This window comes from Chiloscyllium plagiosum, chromosome 14, assembly GCF_004010195.1.
Source record: "Chiloscyllium plagiosum isolate BGI_BamShark_2017 chromosome 14, ASM401019v2, whole genome shotgun sequence".
NCBI lineage: Eukaryota > Metazoa > Chordata > Chondrichthyes > Orectolobiformes > Hemiscylliidae > Chiloscyllium > Chiloscyllium plagiosum.
Genome location: NC_057723.1, coordinates 65521365 through 65545596, shown reverse-complemented (window position 1 = coordinate 65545596; position 24232 = coordinate 65521365). Strand labels below are relative to the sequence as shown.

Genomic DNA, 24232 nt, shown 5'->3' with positions numbered 1-24232 from the left:
AAGAAGGAAGCTCCCGTCAACAGCATTTTTACTGGACATTGTTGCATAAGGTTGTGATCAAGTTTTGTAGAACCTGCTTCTGTGGAACCATTCAGCAAGGTGTTAGTGGACTATGTGGGACATCTGCCCAAGACTAAAAGGGGGCTAGCAGTATATTCTTTCCATGTTGTGGTTGTGTTCGCCGAACTGGGAGTTTGTGTTGCAGACGTTTCGTCCCCTGTCTAAGTGACATCCTCAGTGCTTGGGAGCCTCCTGTGAAGCGTTTATGTGATCTTTCCTCCGGCATTTGTAGTGGTTTGAATCTGACGCAAACCACTACAAATGCCGGAGGAAAGATCACAGAAGCGCTTCACAGAAGCGCTTCACAGGAGGCTCCCAAGCACTGAGGATGTCACCGAGACAGGGGACGAAACGTCTGCAACACAAACTCCCAGCTTGGTGAACACAACCACAACAACGAGCACCCGAGCTATAAATCTTCTCACAAACTTTGAATACTCTTTCCATCACGGACATGGCAATAAAGGCACTTCCCCTTGGAACCATATCTATCGAAACAGTGATGTCGGAATTGACCAAATGCTTCACCCTACCTGTTTTGCCCACCAAAATCCAGACAGATCAGTGCACAAATTTCAACATCCAAAATTCACAAATTTAATGCCCAAAATATTCTGCAAGTTATCACTAACCTGGGCCTGACACAGCTGAAGTCTTCAGCATATCACCTTTAGTCGAAGAGAAGCTGGATAAGCTTAGATTGTTTTCTTTAGAACAGAGAAGGTGAGAGGGGGACCTTATACAGATGTATGAGGAGCATAGAGAATGTGATTAGAAAGCAGCTGGTCCCCTTTCTCAAATAGTCAATAACAAGGGTGCATAATTTAAATTTAAAAATCAGGAGGTCACAGGGAATTTGAGAAAAAACCTTTTCAGCAAAAGAATGGTGGGGCACTGAAATGCCCTGCCTGAGAGGATACTTGAAACGAGGGAACCTCACAACCTTTAAAAAGTACTTGGATGATCACTTGAAGTGTCATAACACTCAAGGCTATGGGCCTAGTGAGGGAATGTGGACTAGTGTAGAAGTAGTACATATTTGGCAGTATGGACTCGATGGATTGAAGGGCCTCTGACAAACTATACGATTCTGTTACATTGTCTCTTTTGGGAGAGGTTGAAAGCAGAGGACACTGTTTAAGAATACGGAGATGAGGAGAAATTCTGCAGAAGAGAATTTATAGATAATTATTACTGCATGAATTCTCTTCCTAGAAAACTGAGGAGGCTGCATCATTGAAATTATTTAAACTTCAATTCGACGCATTTTCAAAAGACAAGGAAACAAGGATATGGGAGGAAGACAGCAAAGTGGAATTGAGATCATAACCAAATCAGTTGTAATTTTACTGAATGGTATAGCAAGTTCAAATGACTGAATGACCTACTCCTGCGCCTAAATTATATATTCCTATGTACTACCTTGTATCCCCATCTAAACAGTTAATATCATTTTAATCATTATGTCAGTTTGTGTCTATACCTGTTTATTCAGGTTGACCTTCTCACCTCCCACTCAAGCCTTTTTTTCACAAACACAACTCTCTGCTTTCTCTCCTTCCAACAGAAAGAACAGAACTTCAGGAAAAAGCAGAGAGCCAGAGGAGGATGGCCTTCGGTGACAGCCACATTGACAGTCATTGCAAATGTTTGCTCTCCTGGCCCAGTGGGAAGGTGGTCTTGTTACAGGAGGATGCAGATTTCAACAATGGGATGTCATAAAAGCCTATGTTTCCAGAGACAGTGATGCTCACATATAGTCGATCTGTATCTGCAGGTACTGCTTTTGGGACTTGCATTCTCTGAGATGGATTTCTGTGTCCATCCCCTCTGCTATTTGCAGTGGCAAGTGACTGAGGAGAAGCAAGTTGGTTCTGCTGGTCCTTCAGCTACTGGTCCTCCTCCTCCTCCTCGTCTTGTAATTTATCATAGGTGCAAGGTAGAGCTGCACAAACTATTTCTAAGTTGTGTGAAGGCTGACAGCAGAGATTCTATAATTTATTGATTCAGCGAAGGGCAGATCAAGGTGAAAGGACAGATATTGAGAATTATATGTAAAGTAGTAATAATAACACTCAGAAGAAGTGCTCACCCAGATATGATTGCAGTCTTCGCTTTCAGCAGTTTAAAGCTTCCCAGCCCGTAAGTTTCACCAAAGAAACAAGATGCAGACAGCTCTTGAACCTATGCATCAGTTGTTAAGCCAGAATGTCGGCTCAAATGCAAAGTTAATTACCATTTACATACTTTAACAGTTTACTGACATTTGCACATAGTACACACATTAACGCGACTCTCACTGCCTCTGGAGACCTGAGGTCTCAACATGTACACATAACTTTTTATTGCTCAAGTGTTTCATACAACAGTAGTCAATGTAACCTTTAAATCACTGCAATACAAAGGAACCTCAATTATCCAGTATTTGATTATCCTAATATCGGATTATCCGGCAAGATTGCAAAGTCCTGATGCTTAGTTAAACTATGTTATCCGACATTCGATTGTCCGGAACTCATTTAACCGAACGAAATACTCCCCGCCTGTGTCCTTTGGATAATAGAGGTTCCTAGGAGTATATGAAATATTTTGAAACAGCAAATGGTAATTAATGTAGCAATTCATTGGTTACATCTTATTTTGCAAGGTAAATAAGAAGGACAAACATACCTTGGCCTTGTCTTGCTTGAAGTTGCTATTGAAAAGCTGTGTCAGATTTTCAAAAGTTGTAGTTAGTGGCATCATGAACAGCTCAAATTCATCTTCATCCTCACCTTAAGTGTAAAATAAAAAAAGAAAAATAAAGTTTTATGACAATAAAAATGAGGAAGACATGAACTCAAGCTTCACACCACTCTATTCAGTCAATAGTTATCCTTGTAATTTTGACATCTCCCATCAGCATGAAGACAGCTCTAGATGTCACCACAATCTAAAATGTTAACATAGAGTTAATGATTGAAACAAAATTACCAGTGCATTTCATACCTAAATATCACAGCTATTCCTGATCTCTTTCCTACAATTCTTATTGTCAATCATACTCATTGTTCTAGATAATCCAACCACTGGAAAGAATTTGTTTCCAGATTTCTTTCATTATTATGAAAAGCTTCATCAAAAAACTCCCTAATTTTCTTGAAATGACTCTAATGCTGCAAGTTTTTATTTGCTTCGGTATTTTCGCATATCAGGAGGTTCCTAGTGAATCAGTATTGCTCCCTCCCTGAAGTCTCAATATTCTTCTGACAATGTACAGGCTGTAACCATGCACAGAACTCCAGGTGTCTCATTAACTCCTAATATAAGTTTGCTATTACATCTCAACATTGTTCTTCTGTACTTATCCCACAAGATACTCTGTGACTTTAACAACAAAGTGTTGCTTTTGTTTTCCTGTGAACCCAAACCTCTGAATCCTTTTACTCATCCTCTTCCAAAGTGAAATAATTATTTCCCTTCCCAAAATGTAGACATTAAATGTAATCTGGATTAGTGGTGCTGGAAGAGCACAGTAGGTTCAGGCAGCATCCAAGGAGCAGTAAAATCGACGTTTCGGGCAAAAGCCCTATTAAATGTAATCTGCCATTTTTGCCCATCCTGTCTTATTGGAAAATTTCCTTTGATTCTAGAATTATTTGCCATTGCTCATATTTTAGTAAAACCTTTTTTCCCACTCTTTTTCAATCTTCTATTGCTCAACCTTCTCCAATAACTCTCCTGTGAGGAACATGGTCAAGAATTTCCTAAGATTCAAGGACTTGACATCCACCGCATTGAGCATATGTCAGTTCTTCAAAGAATTCCAGCAGCTCTGCCAAACATATTTTTACTTTTAAATGTTTTGTTGGGTGTTCCTACATATCATTACTGAGGTATTTAATTTAAAAAATATATATATATTTCTAATCACCCTGCTCAGAGAATTTATTACACAACTTTGGAACAGGTGGGACTTAAACTTGGGCCTCCTGGTCCAGAGGCAGGGACACTGCCACCATGCCACAAGAACCCTTCACTGAGATACTTAGTAATTTCATCCTTAATTAAAAATCCTAATACTTGCCCTGATAAACATATTGTTCCAACTGGCTCATAATTATACAATTTAGTTCCATCTGCTGTTACGACACAGAGAAAGGCAGCTGAAACGAATCAGCCTTTCCACCTCTGCATTCGAAACATTGTAAAATTTAAACCACCAAAGACTTTCAAAATTTACCCCAACATGTTGACAACCTTGCAAAATACCTCTAGTCACAGATCTCCAGTCAGAGATCGAAACACTGTCTTCTATGACCAAGCTAATTCTGTGTCCAACTTGCCAACTCGCTGTAGGTCCCATGGGACTTAACCACCTGCATCAGCATGCCATGAAGGACCTTATCAATTCCTTTAGTAAAGTTCATTAAGACAACATCCACTACCCTACCCATATCAGCCATTTTCACTTCCTCAAAAACTCAAACAAGTTAGTGAGACATGAACTCCCGTGCACAAAGTCAAACAGACTATCCCGAATAAATCCATTCATCTCCAGGTGTGAGCAAATCCTGTCCCTAAGAATCTTTTCCAATAATTTCCCTACCAATGACATAAATTTTATCGGCCTATGATTTCCTGGATAATTCACGTTGCCCTCCTTAAACAAAGGAACAACACTGGCTATTCTCCATTTTTCTGGGATCTTGCCTGTAGTTAAAGTGAACACAAAGATCTCTGCCAACGCCCAGTAATCTCCTTTCTTGCCTTCTTCAGTACAGTGGCACTGCTGCCTTATAGTACCAGCAATTCATGTTCGATTCTAGCTTTGGGTGACTGTCTATGTGGAGTTTGCATATTCTCCCAGAGTTTGCATGGGTTTCCTCCGGGGTCCTCCAGTTTCCTCCCACAGTCCAAAGATATGCAGGTGGATTGACCATGCTAAATAAAAAGCTCTGTCGTCTGCAGAGATGTGCAGGTTATGTGGGTTAGCAATGGTAAAAACCACGTGTGGGTTCATGTGGTGGGAAGCTCTTCATAGGGTTGGTGGAGAATTGATAAGCTGAATAGCCTCTTTCTGCACTGTTGAGATTCCATGGATCCTATTAGCGCCTGGGGACTTATCTAATTACCTTAATGTTTATCAAGACTTCAAAAACCTGCTCTGTCTTAATATTGACATGCCTCAGAATATCAACATTCCCCCCACAATACTTTTACCATCATCCATGTCTTTCCCCTTGGTGATTAAGGACCTCATATACTTCCTCTGACTCCATGTATAAATGATCTTTTCTGTCCTTGAGTAGACGTACTCATTCCCTAATTGCTCCTAACATATGTACAAATTACTTTGGCATTCTCCTTAATCCTACTTGCCAAGGACATTCATGGGCTTATCTAGCTCTCCTAATTTCTTGTTCAAGTTCTTTTTCTGCTTCCTTTATACTCCTTAAGGACCTTGTTTGATTTCAGCTTCTGAAACCTTACATATACTTCCGTTTTATTTTTGACTAAACTTTCAATATTTCTTGTGATTTGAGGTTGCATCCTTATCTTTCATCCTCAAAGGAACATGCTGGGTCTGAACTCTGGTCAACTGACCTTTAAAAGACTCCCATATGTCTGATGTGGATTTACCCTCAAACAGCGCACTCAATCTAATTTCTTCGGTTCCTGCCTAATACTGTTGTGATTGGTTTTCCTCCAGCACTTTCACAAAAGAACGAATTGGCTCAGTGGTTAGCACTGCTGCCTTACAACACCAGGGACATGGATTCGATTCCAGCTTTGGGCAACAGCATCTGCGTGGAGTTTGTATGTCCTCCCTGTGTCTGCGTGGGTTTCCTCTGGGTGCTCTGGTTTCCTTGCACAATCCAAAGATGTGTGGGTTACATGGATTGGCCATGCTAAAAGGGATGTGCAGGCTAGGTGGATTAGCTATGAGAACTGCGATGTTACAGGGATGGAGTGGGTCTATGCAAATGCTCTTTGGAGGGTCAACGTGACTCAATGGGCCAAATGGTCTGCTTCACATTGCAAGGATTGCATAATTCTAATGAGTCCTTATTCATAACTATCTTAAAACTTATGGAATTATGATCACTGTTCCCAAACTACTCTCCCTCTGAAATTTCGATCATCTGGTCAGGCTCACTCCCCCAATAAAAGGCCCCTGTGGCAGCACGGTGGCTCAGTGGCTAACTGTGCTGCCTCACAGTACCAGGGACCCAGGTTTGATTCCAGTCTTGGGTGACTGTGTGTGAAGTTTACATGTTCTCCATGTAGCTGCATGGGTTTCATCCAGGTGCTCTGGTTTCCTCTCACAAAACAAAGGGGTTCAGGTTAGGTGGACTGGCTATGTTAAATTGTCCATTGTTTCAAAGGATGTGCAGGCCAGGTGGTAAATGAGGGGTTACAGGAAAGGGTAGGGAGCTGGGTCTGTGTGGGATGCTCTTCGGAGGATTGGTGAAGACTTAATGGGCCAACTGGGTTCTTTCCACACTGTAAGGATTCTGTGATTCTTCCTTAGCTGGACTACCTACATATTTGTTTCAAGAAAACCCTCCTGGATGCACCTAACAAATTCTGCCCCATCTCAGCTCAGCACAAACAGAATCCCAGTGAGTATTGGGCAAGTTAAAATCACCCATGAAAACAATCATGTTGTTTTTACGAATTTTCATGATCTACTTACATATTTGTTCTTCTACTGGGAGGCCTTTAATATAAGCTATCATATCAAATGGACCTTTCTTATTTCTAGATTCTACCCATATTATCTTGCTGGATGAGCCCGCCAAGATATCCTCTCTTAGTTAGCTATGACATTCTCCTGAATCAGTAATGCAACTCTCCACTCCTTTTACATCCCTCTCCATCTCACCTGAAACTTCTAAACCCCGAAACATTTCTGCTACCAGTCCTGCCTTTCTCTCAATTGTCTGTAATGGTTACCACATTGTAGTCCCATGTACTAACCCAGGTTCTAAACTCATCTGTTTACCTGTGATACTCCTTGCATTAAAGTAAATATACTTCAGGACTGCTAGAGCTGATTTGTTCATTAACCTGGCTCTGTATGTTCTTCGAGGAGAAAGTGAGGTCTGCAGATGCTGGAGATCAAAGTTGAAACTTTATTGCCCGAAACGTCGAATCTCCTGTTCCCTGGATGCTGCCTGACCTGCTGTGCTGTTCCAGCAATAAAGTTTCAACTCTGTATGTTCTTCCCATTAGACTTATTTGATTTATCCTCAATCACACCACATGGTGACCTACTGCTCTGTTTCCCACCCTCCTGCCACACTAGTTGAAACCTTCCTGAGTGGCACTAGCAAACCTCCGTGCAAGGATATTAATGCCGCTCCAGTTTAGATGCAGATAGTGAGGCGGTACCACTATCTGATTTGCAAGTGACATTTCTCACCAATGGCTATATGAGGGGGTTTCCACTTTCTCATGTGCATTCCATTCTTAAATTTACAGCACTCTGGAACTCCTTTGGCTCCTACCCTAGTATGAGCTGACTGTACTAATTTATTTAATTCAGGAACTCTCTCCTGTGCTGCAATTAGGGAGATCAACTAAACACTTCACTAAGTTTTATCTTCACCCTTTCGGCAAGTTTTAGATACCCTTTCATTTGCTTTTGGTGCCATATCAATCCTTATTGATAAATTTCGGTTAACCACTGCCCTGGTTAACCCATATGAAGGTAAGATACCAGCAACCTGTTGCTGTTTTGTTTCTTGAACCTCCTTTGGGCATTCTGTACGTTTGGGTGAAGCTACAGCCCTCAGTCCTGTCAAATTGTTACCCAGAAGTAAATCTATCCCTCAATAGGTAATCTTTTTACAACTCTGACAATTACTTCTCCTGATAACAAATCCCATTTTATTTGTACTTTATAAAATGGAACTGGAACATATTCTTCACCAATCCCATGCACCTTAGCTCCCATCAAACTCTCGAAGAAAAATTAAATCTGTAAGAGGTATTATCTTTCTGTCATGACTCTTAGTATGGCTATAGAATCACAGAATAGTGAGGAAGGAGGCCATTTGGCCCATTGAGTCAGCACTGACCCTCTGAAGAGCATCCCACTAAGTATAATCCCCCTACCCTATCCCCATAACCCCAGATTTACCATGGCTAATCCACCTAACCAACATATCCCTGACACTATGGGCAATTTAGCATGGCCAATCCACCTAACCTGCACATTTTTGGATTGTGGGAGGAAACTGTAGCACCCAGAGGAAATCTATGCAGTCACAGGGAGAACATGCAAACCCCACACAGACAGTCACCTGAGGGTGGGATTGAACCCGGGATCCTGGTGCTGTGAGGCAGCAGTGTTAACCATTGAGCCATTGTGCCACCCTACAGGATTAGCCACCTCACCTGAAGTAAAGGGAGTCACCTTCCCTTTTGACAAAAACCCTGCATATCTTTCATCCAACTTACACATTTCTTTACAAACAATAAAATTCACCTCCATCCGTTTTGATACGGTTAGAGCTACAACTCAGTCCATGTTAGTATCCTTTTGTGTTCCCTTCTCGAATTCATTTTTATTACTCCTCTAAGTCCCAACTTTTATCACTTCCAACATTTCGAATGCACGAGGCCCATTTTACTACAAAAAGAGCATTTAAGTGTTATGAAGATGTCAAGGTCCTGTACCTTTAAGACATCTGAAAAGCTAGCAAGGCCACTCTGACAGAGCACAAGGTGTTCTGAACAAGGTAACAATGTAACATTTGGTTGACACAGCTAGCACTTGCTGGGTTGCCATGAGACAAAAACAAATTCAAATTTGGCCAATCAGTTTAAATTATGCCCCAAGATATCAAACTCCAATCAAGTTTGAAATCAGCATTTGATAATATTAAAACCAATAAAACAATCCAATGTTTTGAGGGTGTAAAACCAGATATTTTTGAACAGTTGAGAGAGAACTGCCAAAAGACCAACAGATGTAGGCTGCTTGTTTAAGAGTCTTCGTAAAGGTACCTGTCTGTGGAAGAAGTTTGCCAGCAGAACATAGAAACTGACCTGGAGAGAATCTACAGAGAAAAATCTACAAAGGAGACTCAGCAAAACTGGTTTTGAAACATAATTTTTTTTTGTAAATCTTAATTAGGATTTTTTAAAATCAGACTAGCATTGAAGACTTGGTTTAAGAGAACAGAGTTGTAAATAGTTGTTAGTTAATATCCTCTGTTAGGCTTAAAGAATAAAGTTGTTAATTTTTACTTCAAATAGTGAGTTTTGAGTTAGTTCTTTGCCTCTAGTATTTTAACAGATTACAGCACGGGACAAATTATTTCTGTGTTGCTGGTTTAAATTAGCAGAGAGGTTTACTCCATGCTGTAACATAAGCTTCCGAACTTCATCTTTACCCTCAACAATTTCCTTCTTAATCTGAGAAGGGCTCTTGGGACATTCCCTACTGTCCATTCTCTATCCTGACTACCTACCTTCCTTTCACTCTCCAATTTTTATTATTCTCAAATTTCTAGGGGTAATGGAAGAAAGGTTTATGGAACAGTTCATAGTCGTCAGCCATTATAGCTGCCTGTCTTGCTGTTGCTACCCTTTGGTCTTCTAAATGAGTTCTGAGTACAGAAAATAATGAAATGTTAAATTCTTCTAAAATAATTTCTCTGAGAGAATCTATTGTATTCTCAGCCTTTAAGGCGCTTATCCATCTATCAAAATTAGTTTGTTTAACCGTCTCAAACCCAATTAAGGTTTATTAAGACTGTTTTTGTAAGTTCTGAAACCTCTTAAACATACTAAGGGGCGGGGAGGGGTGTGTGTGTGTTTGGGGGTGGGGGGAGTTGAGGCAACCATGGCTGACCAGGGATACTATAAAACCAAAAGCATACAATGTAGTGGGAAACTAGAGGATTGAAAAATCTTTAAAAACCAGCACAGAATAACAATAAACGTAATAAGGGGGGAGAAGATGAAATAAGACAGTAAGCTAGCTAGTAGTATAAAAGAAGATTGCAATTGTTTATTTTAGGTATATAAATGGTAAGAGAGAGACAAGTGGACATTGGACCACTGAAAAATTAGGCTGGAGAAGTAGTCAGGGAAACGAAGAAATGGTGGAGAAACTCAACAGGTATCTTGCATCAGTTTTCACATTGGAAGATGCCGGTAGCATACCAGAATTTTAAGACAGTCAGGGGCCGAGGTGACTGTAGTTGCCATCACAGAGGAGTGGGTGGTGGGGAAGTTGAAAGATCTGAAGATGGATAAATCTCCAGACCAGATATACTACATCCCAAAGTTCTGAAGGACATAGTTGAGGAGATTGTAGAGGCACTGGCACCTTTCAGGAATCACCGGAGTCAAGGAGGGTTCCACAGTACTGCAAAATAACTAATGTAATGTCCCTATTTAAGAAGGGAAGGAGGCAGAAGGCAGAAAATTATAGGCCTGTTAGCTTGACCTCGGAAATTGGTTAGATTTTAGAGTCCATTATTAAGGATGAGATTGTGAAGTACTTAGAAGCGAATGGTAAAATGGGGCCAAGTTAATGTGGCCTCATCAAGGTGAGGTCATGCCTGACAAATTTATTAAAAGTCTTTGAGGAGGTAATGGGCAAATTAAACAAAGGAGAGCCAGTGAACGGGATTTATTTGGATTTCCAGAAGGCCTTTGACAAGGTGCTGCACAGGAGGCTGCTAAATAAGTTCAAAGCTCATGGTGTTCAGAGCAACATAATGGCATGGATAGAGGATTGGTTGACTGGCAGAAAGCATAGAGTTGAGAAAAAGGGGTCTCTTTCAAGATGGCAGCTGGTGACTAGCAGTGTTCACGGGGGTCCATGATGGGACCACAACTATTGTACATTGACAATCTGGACGAAGAAACTGAGGGCATTGCTGCAAAGTTTTCAGGTGCCAGAAAGAAGGACAAGTGAGAGACAGGTAGTGTTGAGGAAGCAGGGAGGCTGCAGAAGGACTTGGACAGGCGAGGAGAGTGTGCAAAGAAGTGGCAGATGAAAAACAATGAGGTGAAGTGTGAGGCTTTGCACTTTGGTAGGAAGAATAGAAGCATAGGCTATTTTCTAAAATGGGGAAAGGCTTTGGAAACCTGAAGCACAAAAGAACTTGCGAGTCCTAGTTTAGGATTTTCTTAAGGCTAACAAGCAAAGTCAGCAGTTAGGAAGGCAAATGAAATGCTGGAATTCATTTCAAGAGGGTACACAAGCAGAAATGTACTGCTGCGGCTGTATAAGGCTCTGGTCAGACTGTATTTGGAATATTCTGAGAAGTTTTTGGCCCTAGATCTAAGGAGTGATGTACTGGCCTTGGAAGGGTTTAGAGGAAGCTTACAAGAATGATCCCAGGGATGAAAGACTTGCTATATGAGAAGTGGTTGAGGACTCTGGTTCTGTACTTAATGGGGTTTAGAAGAATGAGGAGGGATCTGATTGAAACTGGAGGAATACTGAGAGTCCTGCATAGAATGGATGTGGAAAAGATGTTTTCATGAGTAGGAGGGACTAGGACCCAAGGACACATCCTTAGAGTGAAGGCCCGACAACCCTTTGGAACTGAGATTAGCAGGATTTTCTTCAGCCAGTGGGTGGTGAATCTGTGGAACCAATTGGCACAGAAGGCTGTGGAGGCCAAGTCATTGAGTGTTTTTAAGACAGAGACAGATGGGTTCTCAATTGGTAATGGAACAAAGGCTACAGGGAGAAGTCAGGAGAATGGATTTGAAAAACATATCAACCATGATCGGATGGCAGAACAAAGTCGATGGGCTGAATGACCTAATTCTGCTCCAATATCTTATGGTCTAAGATCTCTGCCGATATGCTTTGGTGACCAGCTCACCTCTACTTAAAGTAGCCTGTTTCACCTTACCATGATCCCTGAAATATTCCTCTGATGGGGTCGCATACATCTCTAGTGCTTTACCAGTTAATTTACCTTGCACGTGCAAGGTCCAGTTCTTGCTTTTGGCCACCTCATTTGGCTTTCTATCTTCTCAAACAGCATGAAAAATGCTTCCATATTCTTCTCTTTAAATTTTGGCAAAGTCTGCCCAACTGCAATCAGCGTCTGATGGAACTTGTGGATTATGACTAGCAATTTCTTCTTCTAAGTCTTCCCAGACCATAGGTAAGATGGGTATTACAGCTGAAAATGTGTTGCTGGAAAAGCGCAGCAGGTCAGGCAGCATCCAAGGAGCAGGAGAATCGACGTTTCGAGCATGAGCCCTTCTTCAAGATGGGTATTACACTATTGAATCCCCAGTCCTCCATGACATATTGATATTCAATGGAATCTTGAAACTTCTTGCTTTTTCATGTTTCTCCCAGCAACCTTGGACATATTCCATCAGTTCACAGCATCCTTCATCCACTGAACTAACTTATATAGAACTTTTATTTATAAATTTTTCATCTTTCTTTTGACTTACCTTCCCAATATTCTTTTCATTAGAAACTCTGATGCTTTGTCACAGGGAGTGAGTGAGACAGAGGCCACTGTAACAATTCATTTGGATAAACTTTTGAAGTAAGACACATGAGAGCAACTGGAAGAGTGGAAGTCATACAAGGTTGCTCTAACAGAAAGCAGACAAAGGTGCAAAGGGCTAAGTAACCATCATTTGTATTGAAAACATTAATAATATGAGAAGGGAAGGTCTTAGAAGAAATGTGGCTAGACTACTGAGTATAGTTTTAGGCACTCTACTGTAGAAGTAACATACCAGCAATGGGAGTGGAATAGCACAGATTCACAGAAAGTTACCATTACATTTGATAAAAAATGCTTCAAATATAGAGGTGATTTTGACCACAGTTGAGATGTTCAAGAGGTTAGCTCTCACAACCTTCAAGATTGCAAAGATGTAAATAATTGTTTCCACAGTGAATTGAGACAATAGCAATTGCCCCAAATGTAAAATAACCACAAATGGAATTAAAAGGAAGATAGAGACAATAGCTAGCACACACAATGTGCAGAATGTTAAATTCTCTGTCCCAAACACTACTTTGAAAAAAGGAAAGCATTAATAAAAAGGGAAATAGGAGGTGATCAAGCAATTGGGACTAGACTGGGACTTGGGTGGAAAGATCTAAAATTCAAATAATTGTTCCTGTACTGGAATGTTCTATGATTCTGAGATAGTACCCACTAATTGATGCTCAATATTTTGATTAGAAGTTCCAAGATTAGGCAAGACTAGGAATTAGTACCAGTTGAAATGCTGTCTAAATTTGAAGAGTTTTTGACATCTACAACCCAACTTTGCTGAGATGAAGAATGGTCACATGGACAAGTTTGGGCATTTACTGGCATATGTGGAACAGGACCACTGCAAAAACAGGAATAAGAAAGTGGAACAGTGCAGATTCACAGAATGTTAGCCTTACATCTATGAAGAAATGCTTCAATACTATAAGAAAGCATAAGTGGTGAATTTTGCATCCTCTAATCAGCAAATTTTGATACAAAGGTTGTATTCAAAACAAAATCTCAATGTTGCATTCCTTTCTATTCATTTTAAGAAATAACATTTAACAGAAATCAATTTGGTTGCTGCTGATATGATAAAGATCAAAATCACATTGCCGAGTTCGGTACCCAATAAGATGGACTCAACCAGGATCTTGGGTTCAAGTCACACTAGGGGTAACCCCACTACACACTCACGCAGACCCTCTCTCAGACACAGACATGCACTCCCATACTCACACCCACGAATACACCCTCTCACAGGCTTATACTCCGCCACACTCATGCACACACTTTACCAAGCATGCACACACACTCACACATTCACAGTCTCTCCCACACACGCATGCATAATCACATACAAATCACTGGGGTGAATTTGCATTTGCATAATTGTAATTACAGATACATTCTATTTTGTTCAAAAAGCACACAATCTGCAGGCAGTCAATCCATGCAACATTTTATAAATTCCTATTTTGGAAATAGAACCGGTCTGACCAAGATTGGGATACAGACAGACTCTAACCTCCCCTTTAATGCATTGTCTGAGCTGAGATGTCACCTTTTATATGAAACCTTAAGTTATCTCAAGAATGTGACTTGAAAGTAGTTCTGGGATTTATATATTAATGAACTGCAAACTTCAACCCATTCGAAAAGATGAAAGACTTTACAGCAATCTAGGTTTGTTCAATATATCGCATCAGTTGCATGACACTGTGATCCTTTGCTATAAATTCTGTGTCTTATGATCCTACTCCAAAGCGACCCGATGAAGGAGCAGCACTCCAAAAGCTAGAATTTCCGAATAAACCTGTTGGGCTATAACCTGGTGTTGTGTGATTTTTAACTTTGTCCACCCCAGTTCAACTCTGGCACCTCCACATCAAAGTCAAAGTAAGTGAGAGGCCATTGTAAGCATCAGTGTCAAGGATTGAAGCTCCATTATGTTAATTAAAATAAAGTCGTTCTGCTATAACGCACGTTTCGTTAATGCGAATTTGCTATAACGCGACTGATGAATTGGGGACACTGTTTCTAAAGTGCAAACTTTTAAATTGTGTATTGGTTATAACACAATTCCGGCCCCATTAGTTTAAATAATGCTGCTATTATGCGATTTTCTTATAACACGGGATTGTATAAGAACGGAACTACCGTGATATAACGGAACTAACTGCAGTTTGATTAGCTGGGTAGTAGTCTTTGAGATCTGGCACCAAGTTACAATTCTGAAGCTCAGTTTAAATCAATAGGTATTGTCTGCTTACTTACAAGAACAAGAGTAACGACTGCAAATACAAACTTATCCCAAATAGAAACAGCAAAATATGGAAATGCAGAGCAGGTCTGTGAACCTTTCTGTCACAGAAAGTTAGGTCAGTGGTTTTGAAACTTCAACAGTCAATCTGTACCTAAAAATGTGTTTGTTCTGCACAAAAAAAGGCCATTCAGCCTATTATGTCTCCGTAAGCTATCTTGTCATGACTTATTGTATATTTGCAATTTCTTCTTTTTAGATTTAATACTGAAAGGGTCATGACAAAACTGTTATTCAGGAAGACCACATGTGCATCATAAAAGGAATTTTACTACACCTCTCAAGAAAAGAAAGGCTTTCATTTATGTAGCACTTTTCAAGGCCAGTGGATATCACAAAGTGCTTTACAGTCAATGAAGCACTTTTGAATTGTATTCACGACATGGGTGTAGGAAACAATAATCAATTTACAAATACAGATTCGACAAATAAAAATGTAATAATAAAAGCATAGTTGTTGATTGAGGGATAAACATTTGCTTCAACTGGTCCTTGTGGTAGATGTGTTTTATATTTTAATTATGCTTTCAATAATGAATTATTATGCAGTTCCCTAATTGATTATATGTGGATACTTTATATCAATGGCCCCAAATGGGGAAACATCTTCATTATATCTACTCTATCAAACCCCTTTAAAACTTTAAAGGCATCAATCAAGTTAACTTTTTTTTGAGAATAAAGGCTTTAGTATCTCCTTGTGTGATTTTTGTAATTTTCTTTGCACCTTTTCCAGTGCCTCTATAAATGACTACAACACATTATGAATATAATATAGAGACGAGAACTGTACAGACAAATCAAGATATTTTGTGTCCAGTCATGAATGGTTAGCAATTTTCCTGCTATAATTGTGTGAAGGAGGAATACAGGCCAGCAGATTGGAAAACCTTCTATCCTTTTTTGAATATATCGTGAGGTCTTTAATGTCAACAGTATTCCAATTTAATGACTCATCCAAAAGATGGTCCTTCTTCGCAACTGAATTTAAGTGTCAGGCTCCATAATGAGTTCAAGACGTGCAGTGTGATTATGAACTCAATCTTCTGATTCAGAGATTGACAGCTTTGCCAAATGAATCAAAATGACCCTTAACATGCATAAATTTTATAATGAATTTAAGTGCTTTAAAGTTGTTTTTTGTGATGAGGACGACTTGTGCCATCAATTCTGATTTTCTTGCTGCCTTACAGCAGCCGTGTATTCCCACAACAACTGAAAACTGTAAAACATTCAAATTCAGCATCCTCACATATTTCTGTCTTGTGCAAAAGCTGGTTTACCACTTATAAATTCAAACATAACTGATTTAGTCTCCCTCATGGCCTTAAGTGCTTTTATCCAAATGGTTTCAAGTCACAGCATGTTCAGGGAATGAAAATCCTGAGACAAGTTGTCACCCTTTTAGTAATCAAGAGCAGGCGCCACAAACATCCAGTTAAAATGTTAGTGAGGTCACAGTTACTCTATAACTGGATTCTGATTATTTTTGTAATGCAATTTTACACTTTATTTTACAACCTGATAACGGCCAATGAGCTTTTCGTATTTTATCTACACTTTTTTCTCCCTTGTTGTTTCGAATGCTTGAAGAACTCCATATATGGATGATCTGTAAAGGCTTGCAGAAATAGTGAAGGTGGAAAAGCTTGTCATTATTCAAACTTGCATTCTTGGATCTTTTAGATAAGGTGACCTCTCCACACATCACTTAACACTAGATAAAGTCCAGACACATAGTCCGTGACTACCTGGTCAGGTCCACGCCCCCCCCAACAATCTACCCTCCCCTCCTGGCACCCTTCCCTGCCACCACAGGAATTGCAAAACATGCGCCCACACCTCTCCCCTCACCTCCATCCAAGGCCCCAAAGGAGCCTTCCAAAGTTTCACCTGCACTTCCACAAATGTCATTTATTGTATCAGTTGCTCCCGATGCGGTCTCCTTAAAATTGGGGAGACTGGATGCCTTCGCGCAGGGTGCATTAGGGAACATCTCCGAGATACCCGCACCAATCAATCCCACCGCCCCGTGGCCCAACATTTCAACTCCCCCTCCCACTCTGCCAAGGACATGCAGGTCCTGGGCCTCCTCCACTGCCACTCCCTCACCACCCAACGCCTGGAGGAAGAACGCCTCATCTACTGCCTCAGAACACTTCAACCACAGGGCTTCAATGTGGACTTCACCAGTTTCCTCATTTCCCCCACCTTCCCCCACCCCCCACCCCCACCCATTTATCTATCCACTCCAGAGGCTCCCAGCCTCACTCCTGATGAAGGGCTCCTGCCCGAAATGTCGGTTTTCCTGCTCCTTGGATGCTGCCTGGCCTGCTGTGCTTTTCCAGCACCACTCTAATCTTTACTCTGATCTCCAGCATCTGCAGTCCTCACTTTTGCCACTGGATAAACAGCTACCCACTTGTCAAACACTGCTTCTTAGGCACCAATACTGAACTGTGAATGGGGACAGGAACAGGGGTGGAGGTGCTGGTTTTTGGAGAGTTGGGGGCGGGGGAGAGTTTTGGGGATTCAACTTGACTGGGCTCTAACCTCATCTCAATTGGGTACTTCGACATTTTCCAGTGAAGGCCATGTGATAGTACCAAGAGGCGAAGACTACGTTTGAATTATCCCTTCCTAGTACTGTTCTCCTGAGGTTAATTCTAAGACTTCTAGATTAACTCAAGACTAAGTGGATATTAAATCTATGAATTCGAAGTCTGAGCTCTTCATTTTACTAAGCTAATGATGAAGCCGGCCTGTGCGTGGTGTTACAGGATGATAAGCTTACTCGATGATAAATGAAGTGGGAAGATGTCAATTTATTTGAATAACCATCAACTTGAAAAAAACACATTAGACGCACTAAACACAACAGAATTTTAGTAATAATAAAATCTCTTTAAATATCTACCTTTCTGTAGATGCACATAGCAATAGCAGTGTAAACCTAAGCCAGATCCAATGTTAATCAAGTTAGAAGTGCAAACAGTAATTAGGAAACAAACTGTTGGTCTGACATGAGGAAATCTAAAACAAAAGTCTATCGAGTCTAGCAAATTCTATACTGGTAGTCATGACACATGTGCTTTTTTAATATTAAAAATAAGGTTCTATTCCAGCATAAATATAGCCATGTAAAAATTATTATTTCCATAATAGACTAGATGCCATCACCTTTAATTTTATTTACTTATACACCATAGAAATTCTTGGAAGACTGGGAGAAGCACGACTGGGACAAAGTGGTGTTATGTTGGTTTAATATTTTGTTCTTTTAATTCAAACTATATCAGTCAATGAAAGCAATACTGTCTCTTTTAGTATTAATTAATCAATTAAGTGCGATAATCGCTTTTTTTAATCATTGCTCCCTTAATGAAAACAGTTTTATAATGATTTGTTTACTTGACATCTAATGAGACGCAGCTGCCTGCCGCAGAGCAAATGCTTTCTCATGGATATGTAAATGAACCTTGACAGATGCCAAAATAATCAAGTTTAAATTGCAACATCAAATGCTTCATAAAACATTGCATGATTCAGTAAGAACAAATATTGCAACAATATTTGAGCTTTACACTGTTTAAGATGTGAGTCTAAGAACAAATTCTTAGTTCACAATTTTTTAAATTTGAAGCTGATTTAACACATTTACATAGTTTTATAGTGTTAATTGAAATTGCTATGTTCGTCAGCTCATCTACATCGACTGTAACAACTTTCTTTTCTTCACTCTTGAAGGTATGAACTCAAACATGGGCCATTGTCGAGGCCTTTGTCCAAATAGCCAATTATTACAAGCTGAGATTGGGTAGTTGATCACAGGGGCATACTTTTAGGCGAAGCCTGTACATTCACCCAACAATCAGGATAATGGACCTTGGCTGACACCCATCTACTGACATCCACATCCCACTCCACAATTTCTATTGATTGTGAGAGTCAATCTTAGCACATCACTAATGTACTCTGCGAAAACTGCAAGTTGAAGATGCAATATTTATGTGACTTTAGTGTTCCAAAGAAACTGTTTTTAACCTCCAAGCAATAGGGAACCAGCAAAATTATCATTATTAACAATCAAACAAACTTCACAGCACTAAAAATGCCTTTTTTTAACATACTGCATGAATAGTCTGGATTTGAAATATGCTATAGAAACTACAGTTTGGATTTCACTTTATTAATTAATGATCTCGATTAACTTTATATATAAATGATCTAGGTGAAGGAACTGAGCGCATTCTGGCTAAGTTTCCAGATGATACAAAGATAGGTGGAGGAATAGGTAGTATTGAGAAGGCAGGGAGGCTGTAGAAGGATTTAGACAGGTTAAGAAAGTGGGCAGATGGAATACAACATAGGAAAGTGTGAGGTCATGCACTTTAGTAGGAAGAATAGAGGCGTGGACTATTTTCTAAATGGGGAGAAAATTCAGAAATCTGAATTGCAAAGGGACTCGGGAGTCCAAGTGCAAGATTCTCTGAAGGTAAAGTTGCAGGTTGAGTTGATAGTTAGGAAGGCAAATACAATGGTAGCATTTATTTTGAGAGGACTAGAATATTAAAGTAGGGATGCACTTCTGAGGCTTGATAAAACTCTGGTCAGACCATATTTAGAGTACTGTGAGAAACTTTGGGCCCCAACACCTCAGGAAGGCCATGAAGCAGGTGCAGAGGAGTTTCACGAGAATGATCCGAGGAATGAAAGGCTGAACACATGAGGAACGATCTAATTAAAACTTACAAAATACTGAACAGCCTAGACAGAGTAGACATTGGGAAGATGTTTCCATTGGCAAGAGAGAACAATACTCTAAGTCTGTACCCTCGGGTCAAGGGAAGATCCTTTAGAAAGAAGATAAGGAGAGATTCTTCAGACAGAAAGTGGTGAATCTATGAAATTAATTGCCACAGAAGGCTGTGGAGGCCAGATCTTTGAGTATATTAAAGATGGAGATTCTTGATTGTCAAGGAGACCAAGGGATACGTAAAGAAAGTGGGAGAATGGGGGTGAGAAACCTATCAGCCATGATTGAATGGTAGAGCAGACTCAATGGGCTAAATGGCCTAATTTCTGCTCCTATGTCATATGGTGTATTGTACTACAAGTATTGAAACCTGAAATTGCAAAATGCTACCTGGATTTACATTGTATAAATATTGCACAATATTCTGGATTTGCAAAGCTCAAATATAGCATAACAGTATGGATTTGTAATGTACCAAATAGAATACAGCCTAGATTTATGATATTCAATATATACTGAAGTATGGACTTGTAATATACAATGTATATGAACGTATGCAATAGGAATAAAAGTAGAATATTTAACTTTTTGATCTTACTTCACCATTCAATAAGATCATGGCTAATCTATTTGTGTTTTAAATTCCAATTCCCCTCCATCTCCACTCGAAACTTTCACTTGGATGCTGTCTGACCCACTGTGATCTCGAGCGTTTGTTACCTCAAATAACCTTTACTTCTCTTGTCTAATGAGAATCTATCAACATGCACCTTAAAAATGAATTCACCTCAACCACCTTTTGAGGCAGAGTTCCAAAGTCACATAATCCTCAGAGAAAAAGAAGTTGCCCTCATCATTTTCCTAAAAGGGCAGTGCTTAATTTTAAAACACTGTTCCCTATTTTTGGATTCATCTACAAGAGGAAACATCCTTTCTTTGTCCACTTTCTTAAGACCATTCAGGACACAGATATTTTCCAATCAACCTATTCAGAGATGTTATGACACAGATTTTATGTGAGCGGCACGGTGGCACAGTGGTTAGCACTGCTGCCTCACAGCGCCAGAGACCCGGGTTCAATTCCCGCCTCAGGTGACTGAGTGTGTGGAGTTTGCACGTTCTCCCAGTGTCTGCGTGGGTTTCCTCCGGGTGCTCCGGTTTCCGCCCACAGTCCAAAGATGTGCAGGTAAGGTGAATTGGCCATGCTAAATTGCCCGTAGTGTTAGGCAAGGGATAAATGTAGGGGTATGGGTGGGTTGCGCTTCGGCGGGTCGGTGTGGACTTGTTGGGCCGAAGGGCCTGTTTCCACACTGTAATGTAATGTAATCTAATCTAATCTAAAAATCTTCTGGAGCGGTTAACTTGAACATATTGACTTTAATCAAGTCACCTCGCACTCTTTCAAGCCCCAGTGGAAAGAAATCCAGCCAGTCAAACTTACCCTCAAAAGCTACCCACTCATTCCAATCTGCTGCAGTTTGGATTTGTAATGTATAGTATATACTAAAGTGTGGACTTGCACTGCACCATACACATTTCAGTCTGGTTTTGTAATATGTTTATAGTTTGATATGAATTATGTTACATTTGCTGCAGATAATGTATTAAACATAATCCAGTTTTGGATTTTCTATATACTACATGCATTAAAGTTTGGGTTCCTGATCACATTATACACTGCTGTCTGGATTTATAATATAGTATATACTGCAGTTTGTATTGTAATGTATCATGCATACTTTGCGGTATGCATTTGCAATATAAATATACATCGCAGTCAGGATTTCTGACTGACAAGATGGTTCTGTCAAGTCAAAAAAAATGTCCTACCCGTCACACAAGTGAGAAATGTGGTATCTGAATTTCAGTGCTGCTATGATGTAGGCCATACATTCCCAAGAATCCCAGGAATTAAGGAATCATGTTTCAGATGTACTTTGAAATACCATTATGCAGTAAATTGTCCAAACAAGGTTTTCTAGAATTTTAGAATTAGAATCCCTACAGCGTGAAAACAACCCCTTCGGCCCAACAAGTCCATATCGACCCTCCGAAGAATAAGCCACCCAGGTCCATTGCCTTCCCTATATTTACCCCTAATGCACCTAACCTACACATCCCTGAACAATTTAGCAATTTAGCATAGCCAACTCACCCAACCCCACGCAGACACGGGGAGAATGTGCAAACTCCACACAGTCAGTCGCCTGAGTCGGGAATTGACCCGGGTCTACAGGCGCTGTGAGGCAGCAGTGCTAACCACTGGGCCACCGTGCCGCCCTCAAATTTAGCATGGCCAACTCACCCAACCTTTACATCTTTGGAATATGGGAGGAAACCGGAGCACCCAGAGGAAATCCATGCAGACACGGGAAGAACGTACAAACTTCACACAGATAGTCGCCTCGAGGCTGGAATCAAACCTGGGTCCCTGGTGCTATGAGGTGGCAGTGCTAGCCACTGAGCTGCTGGATTCCATATTTCGATGGAATACATGGCACAGAAGGTTCAGAAGGGGAACATGGTAATATTAATTAATCTGAGGGAAGTGCACTGATTATAAGAAGCTTCAGTAAGGTATTAAATATAGGAGTCAAAGTTTCATTGAACTGCACTTTGCTGGACAGTGGTTGCATAATCACAGTTTGAGCAGATTGGTTGAAATGTAATTAAGGTTCATTCAATAAGTAGGATCGAAGGACAGTCATGGAACAAGGAAGTTATGCATGCTTCTGGTTCAGGAATGACAACGCACTGAGGTCACTGAAAACAGTGGTGATTCCATTCAGAACAAACAGATGAGATATTTTTGTAGTGGATGACAAATATACAAAGCTCATTGAATAGATTAGTGAGAAAGGGGGCTCTGAATGTAATGAAGGCTAGTGATTATAATTAGATTGCCTATCCTGTCCTGGATATGTGTGTTTCTGGTTTCAAGCTCTGAACAAGTGGTTGACTATGCGAGTGGTCAAATGTCAGAGTTGGAGATTTGGGTATCAGTGGCAGGAGCCTCACGTGTTGGAGAATTTGCAGCCTGGGTAAGAGGAATCAATTGGTCTTACGACCAATGAGAATTTTTGCACAATGTGGTTAATTTTGCTTTGCAATTTCAATCTCTACTTCATGGTGACATACATAAATGCAGTTTCCAAAAACAGCTTTTGTGCCAATTTGATGAATATATCCGTATGCAGTGCCAAACAAGTGTATTGTTGCAGAAAATCACAGCATGAGACACATGAGCCTAATTAAATACAACACTATACAAGTTGCAAGATGGTTCTTGAACAAAAACCAAATGTTATCTAAAGTAAAGATCTATTAATGTAAGATTAATGCTACATCTTAGAATAGATTTGCAATTTCCTAACAGTTCCAAATAGGGCTCTTTATCCATAAGCGAATGCAATTTAATAAAATGCCAGTTAAGCTTCATTGCAAAAAACAAACAGCATCTCTGAGAACAGAAATTTACACAGAATGTTCCATTGCATTGTCTTGGTGCAATGACCTTTTTTATTTTATTAAGTAGAAGTAACTTATATTTTTATTTAAGCTTGCTTATCATTGTTCGATAAACTAGCTTTCTTCGTTTGCTATATAAAAACCTAGCTTTTGTGACATAGCTCAGCGACAAATGTCACAGGATAGGGATTCAGTACCTTCTTTCTGCATCTAGAAACACAGGAACAGGAGTGAGTCATTCAGCCTGATGAACTTGTTCCACCATTCAATTAGATTACAGCTGATCATCCATCTTAACAACACTTGATATCCTTCTATCCTTCTACAGCATTATCAAATGCTCTATGATTAAGTTTTCACAGCCCTGCCAGGTAGGGAATTCTAAAGATTCACTACCTTCTGCATGAAGAAAGTTATCCTTAACCCAGTCTGAAATGGCCTCCCCCGTACCTTGCCCTGGGCGACCCTAGTTTGCTAGAACATTCTGTAATAACTACATAACGTCTGCTTTTATCACATAACTCATGAACTGGTTATCTGTAGAAAGCATAATTCAGCCAAACATTATCAACAGGCGAATGTAGTATCTGGAGTGTGTATTGACTCAGGTTCTAAGAACAATAGCTCGCTATGTATAGCTTAGGCAAGGCTGACCTCTGCCTGATGTATGTTCACATAGGCCATCTCGTGATCAACTTGTGGTTCAGTGTCTGACTGAGCGACTGTCAGCTCGGACTATATAAATTTGCGGTGACCTTCGAGTGCTTTGGAGAAACACTGAACCATACTAAGAAAAGGTATGCTCCCCATGATGTCATGCAATAAAGTTTGTCAATTTTCAAGGTCTGAGTCCGGCTAATTTCTTCAACAATCTGGTGTACAAAGAATATAGAACATAGAAGAATACAGCGCAGTACAGGCCCTTCGGCCCTCGATGTTGCGCCGATCCAAGCCCACCTAACCTACACTAGCCCACTATCCTCCATATGCCTATCCAATGCCCGCTTAAATGCCCATAATGAGGGAGAGTCCACCACTGCTACTGGCAGGGCATTCCATGAACTCACGACTCGCTGAGTAAAGAACCTACCCCTAACATCTGCCCTATACCTACCCCCCCTTAATTTAAAGCTATGCACCCTTGTAATA

At 40.3% G+C, this 24232-nt stretch overlaps 1 protein-coding gene across 3 annotated transcripts in view; it reads right to left on the bottom strand.

Moving 5' to 3' along the window:
- Nucleotides 1-24232, bottom strand: part of LOC122556776 (ran-binding protein 17-like) — a 1066498-nt gene that overhangs the window by 394125 nt on the left and 648141 nt on the right. For all 3 annotated transcript variants that reach the window (XM_043703926.1, XM_043703927.1, XM_043703928.1), the window contains one exon: nt 2731-2834. In XM_043703926.1, the coding sequence (XP_043559861.1) occupies nt 2731-2834 (104 nt within the window). The remainder of the gene's footprint in view (nt 1-2730; nt 2835-24232) is intronic.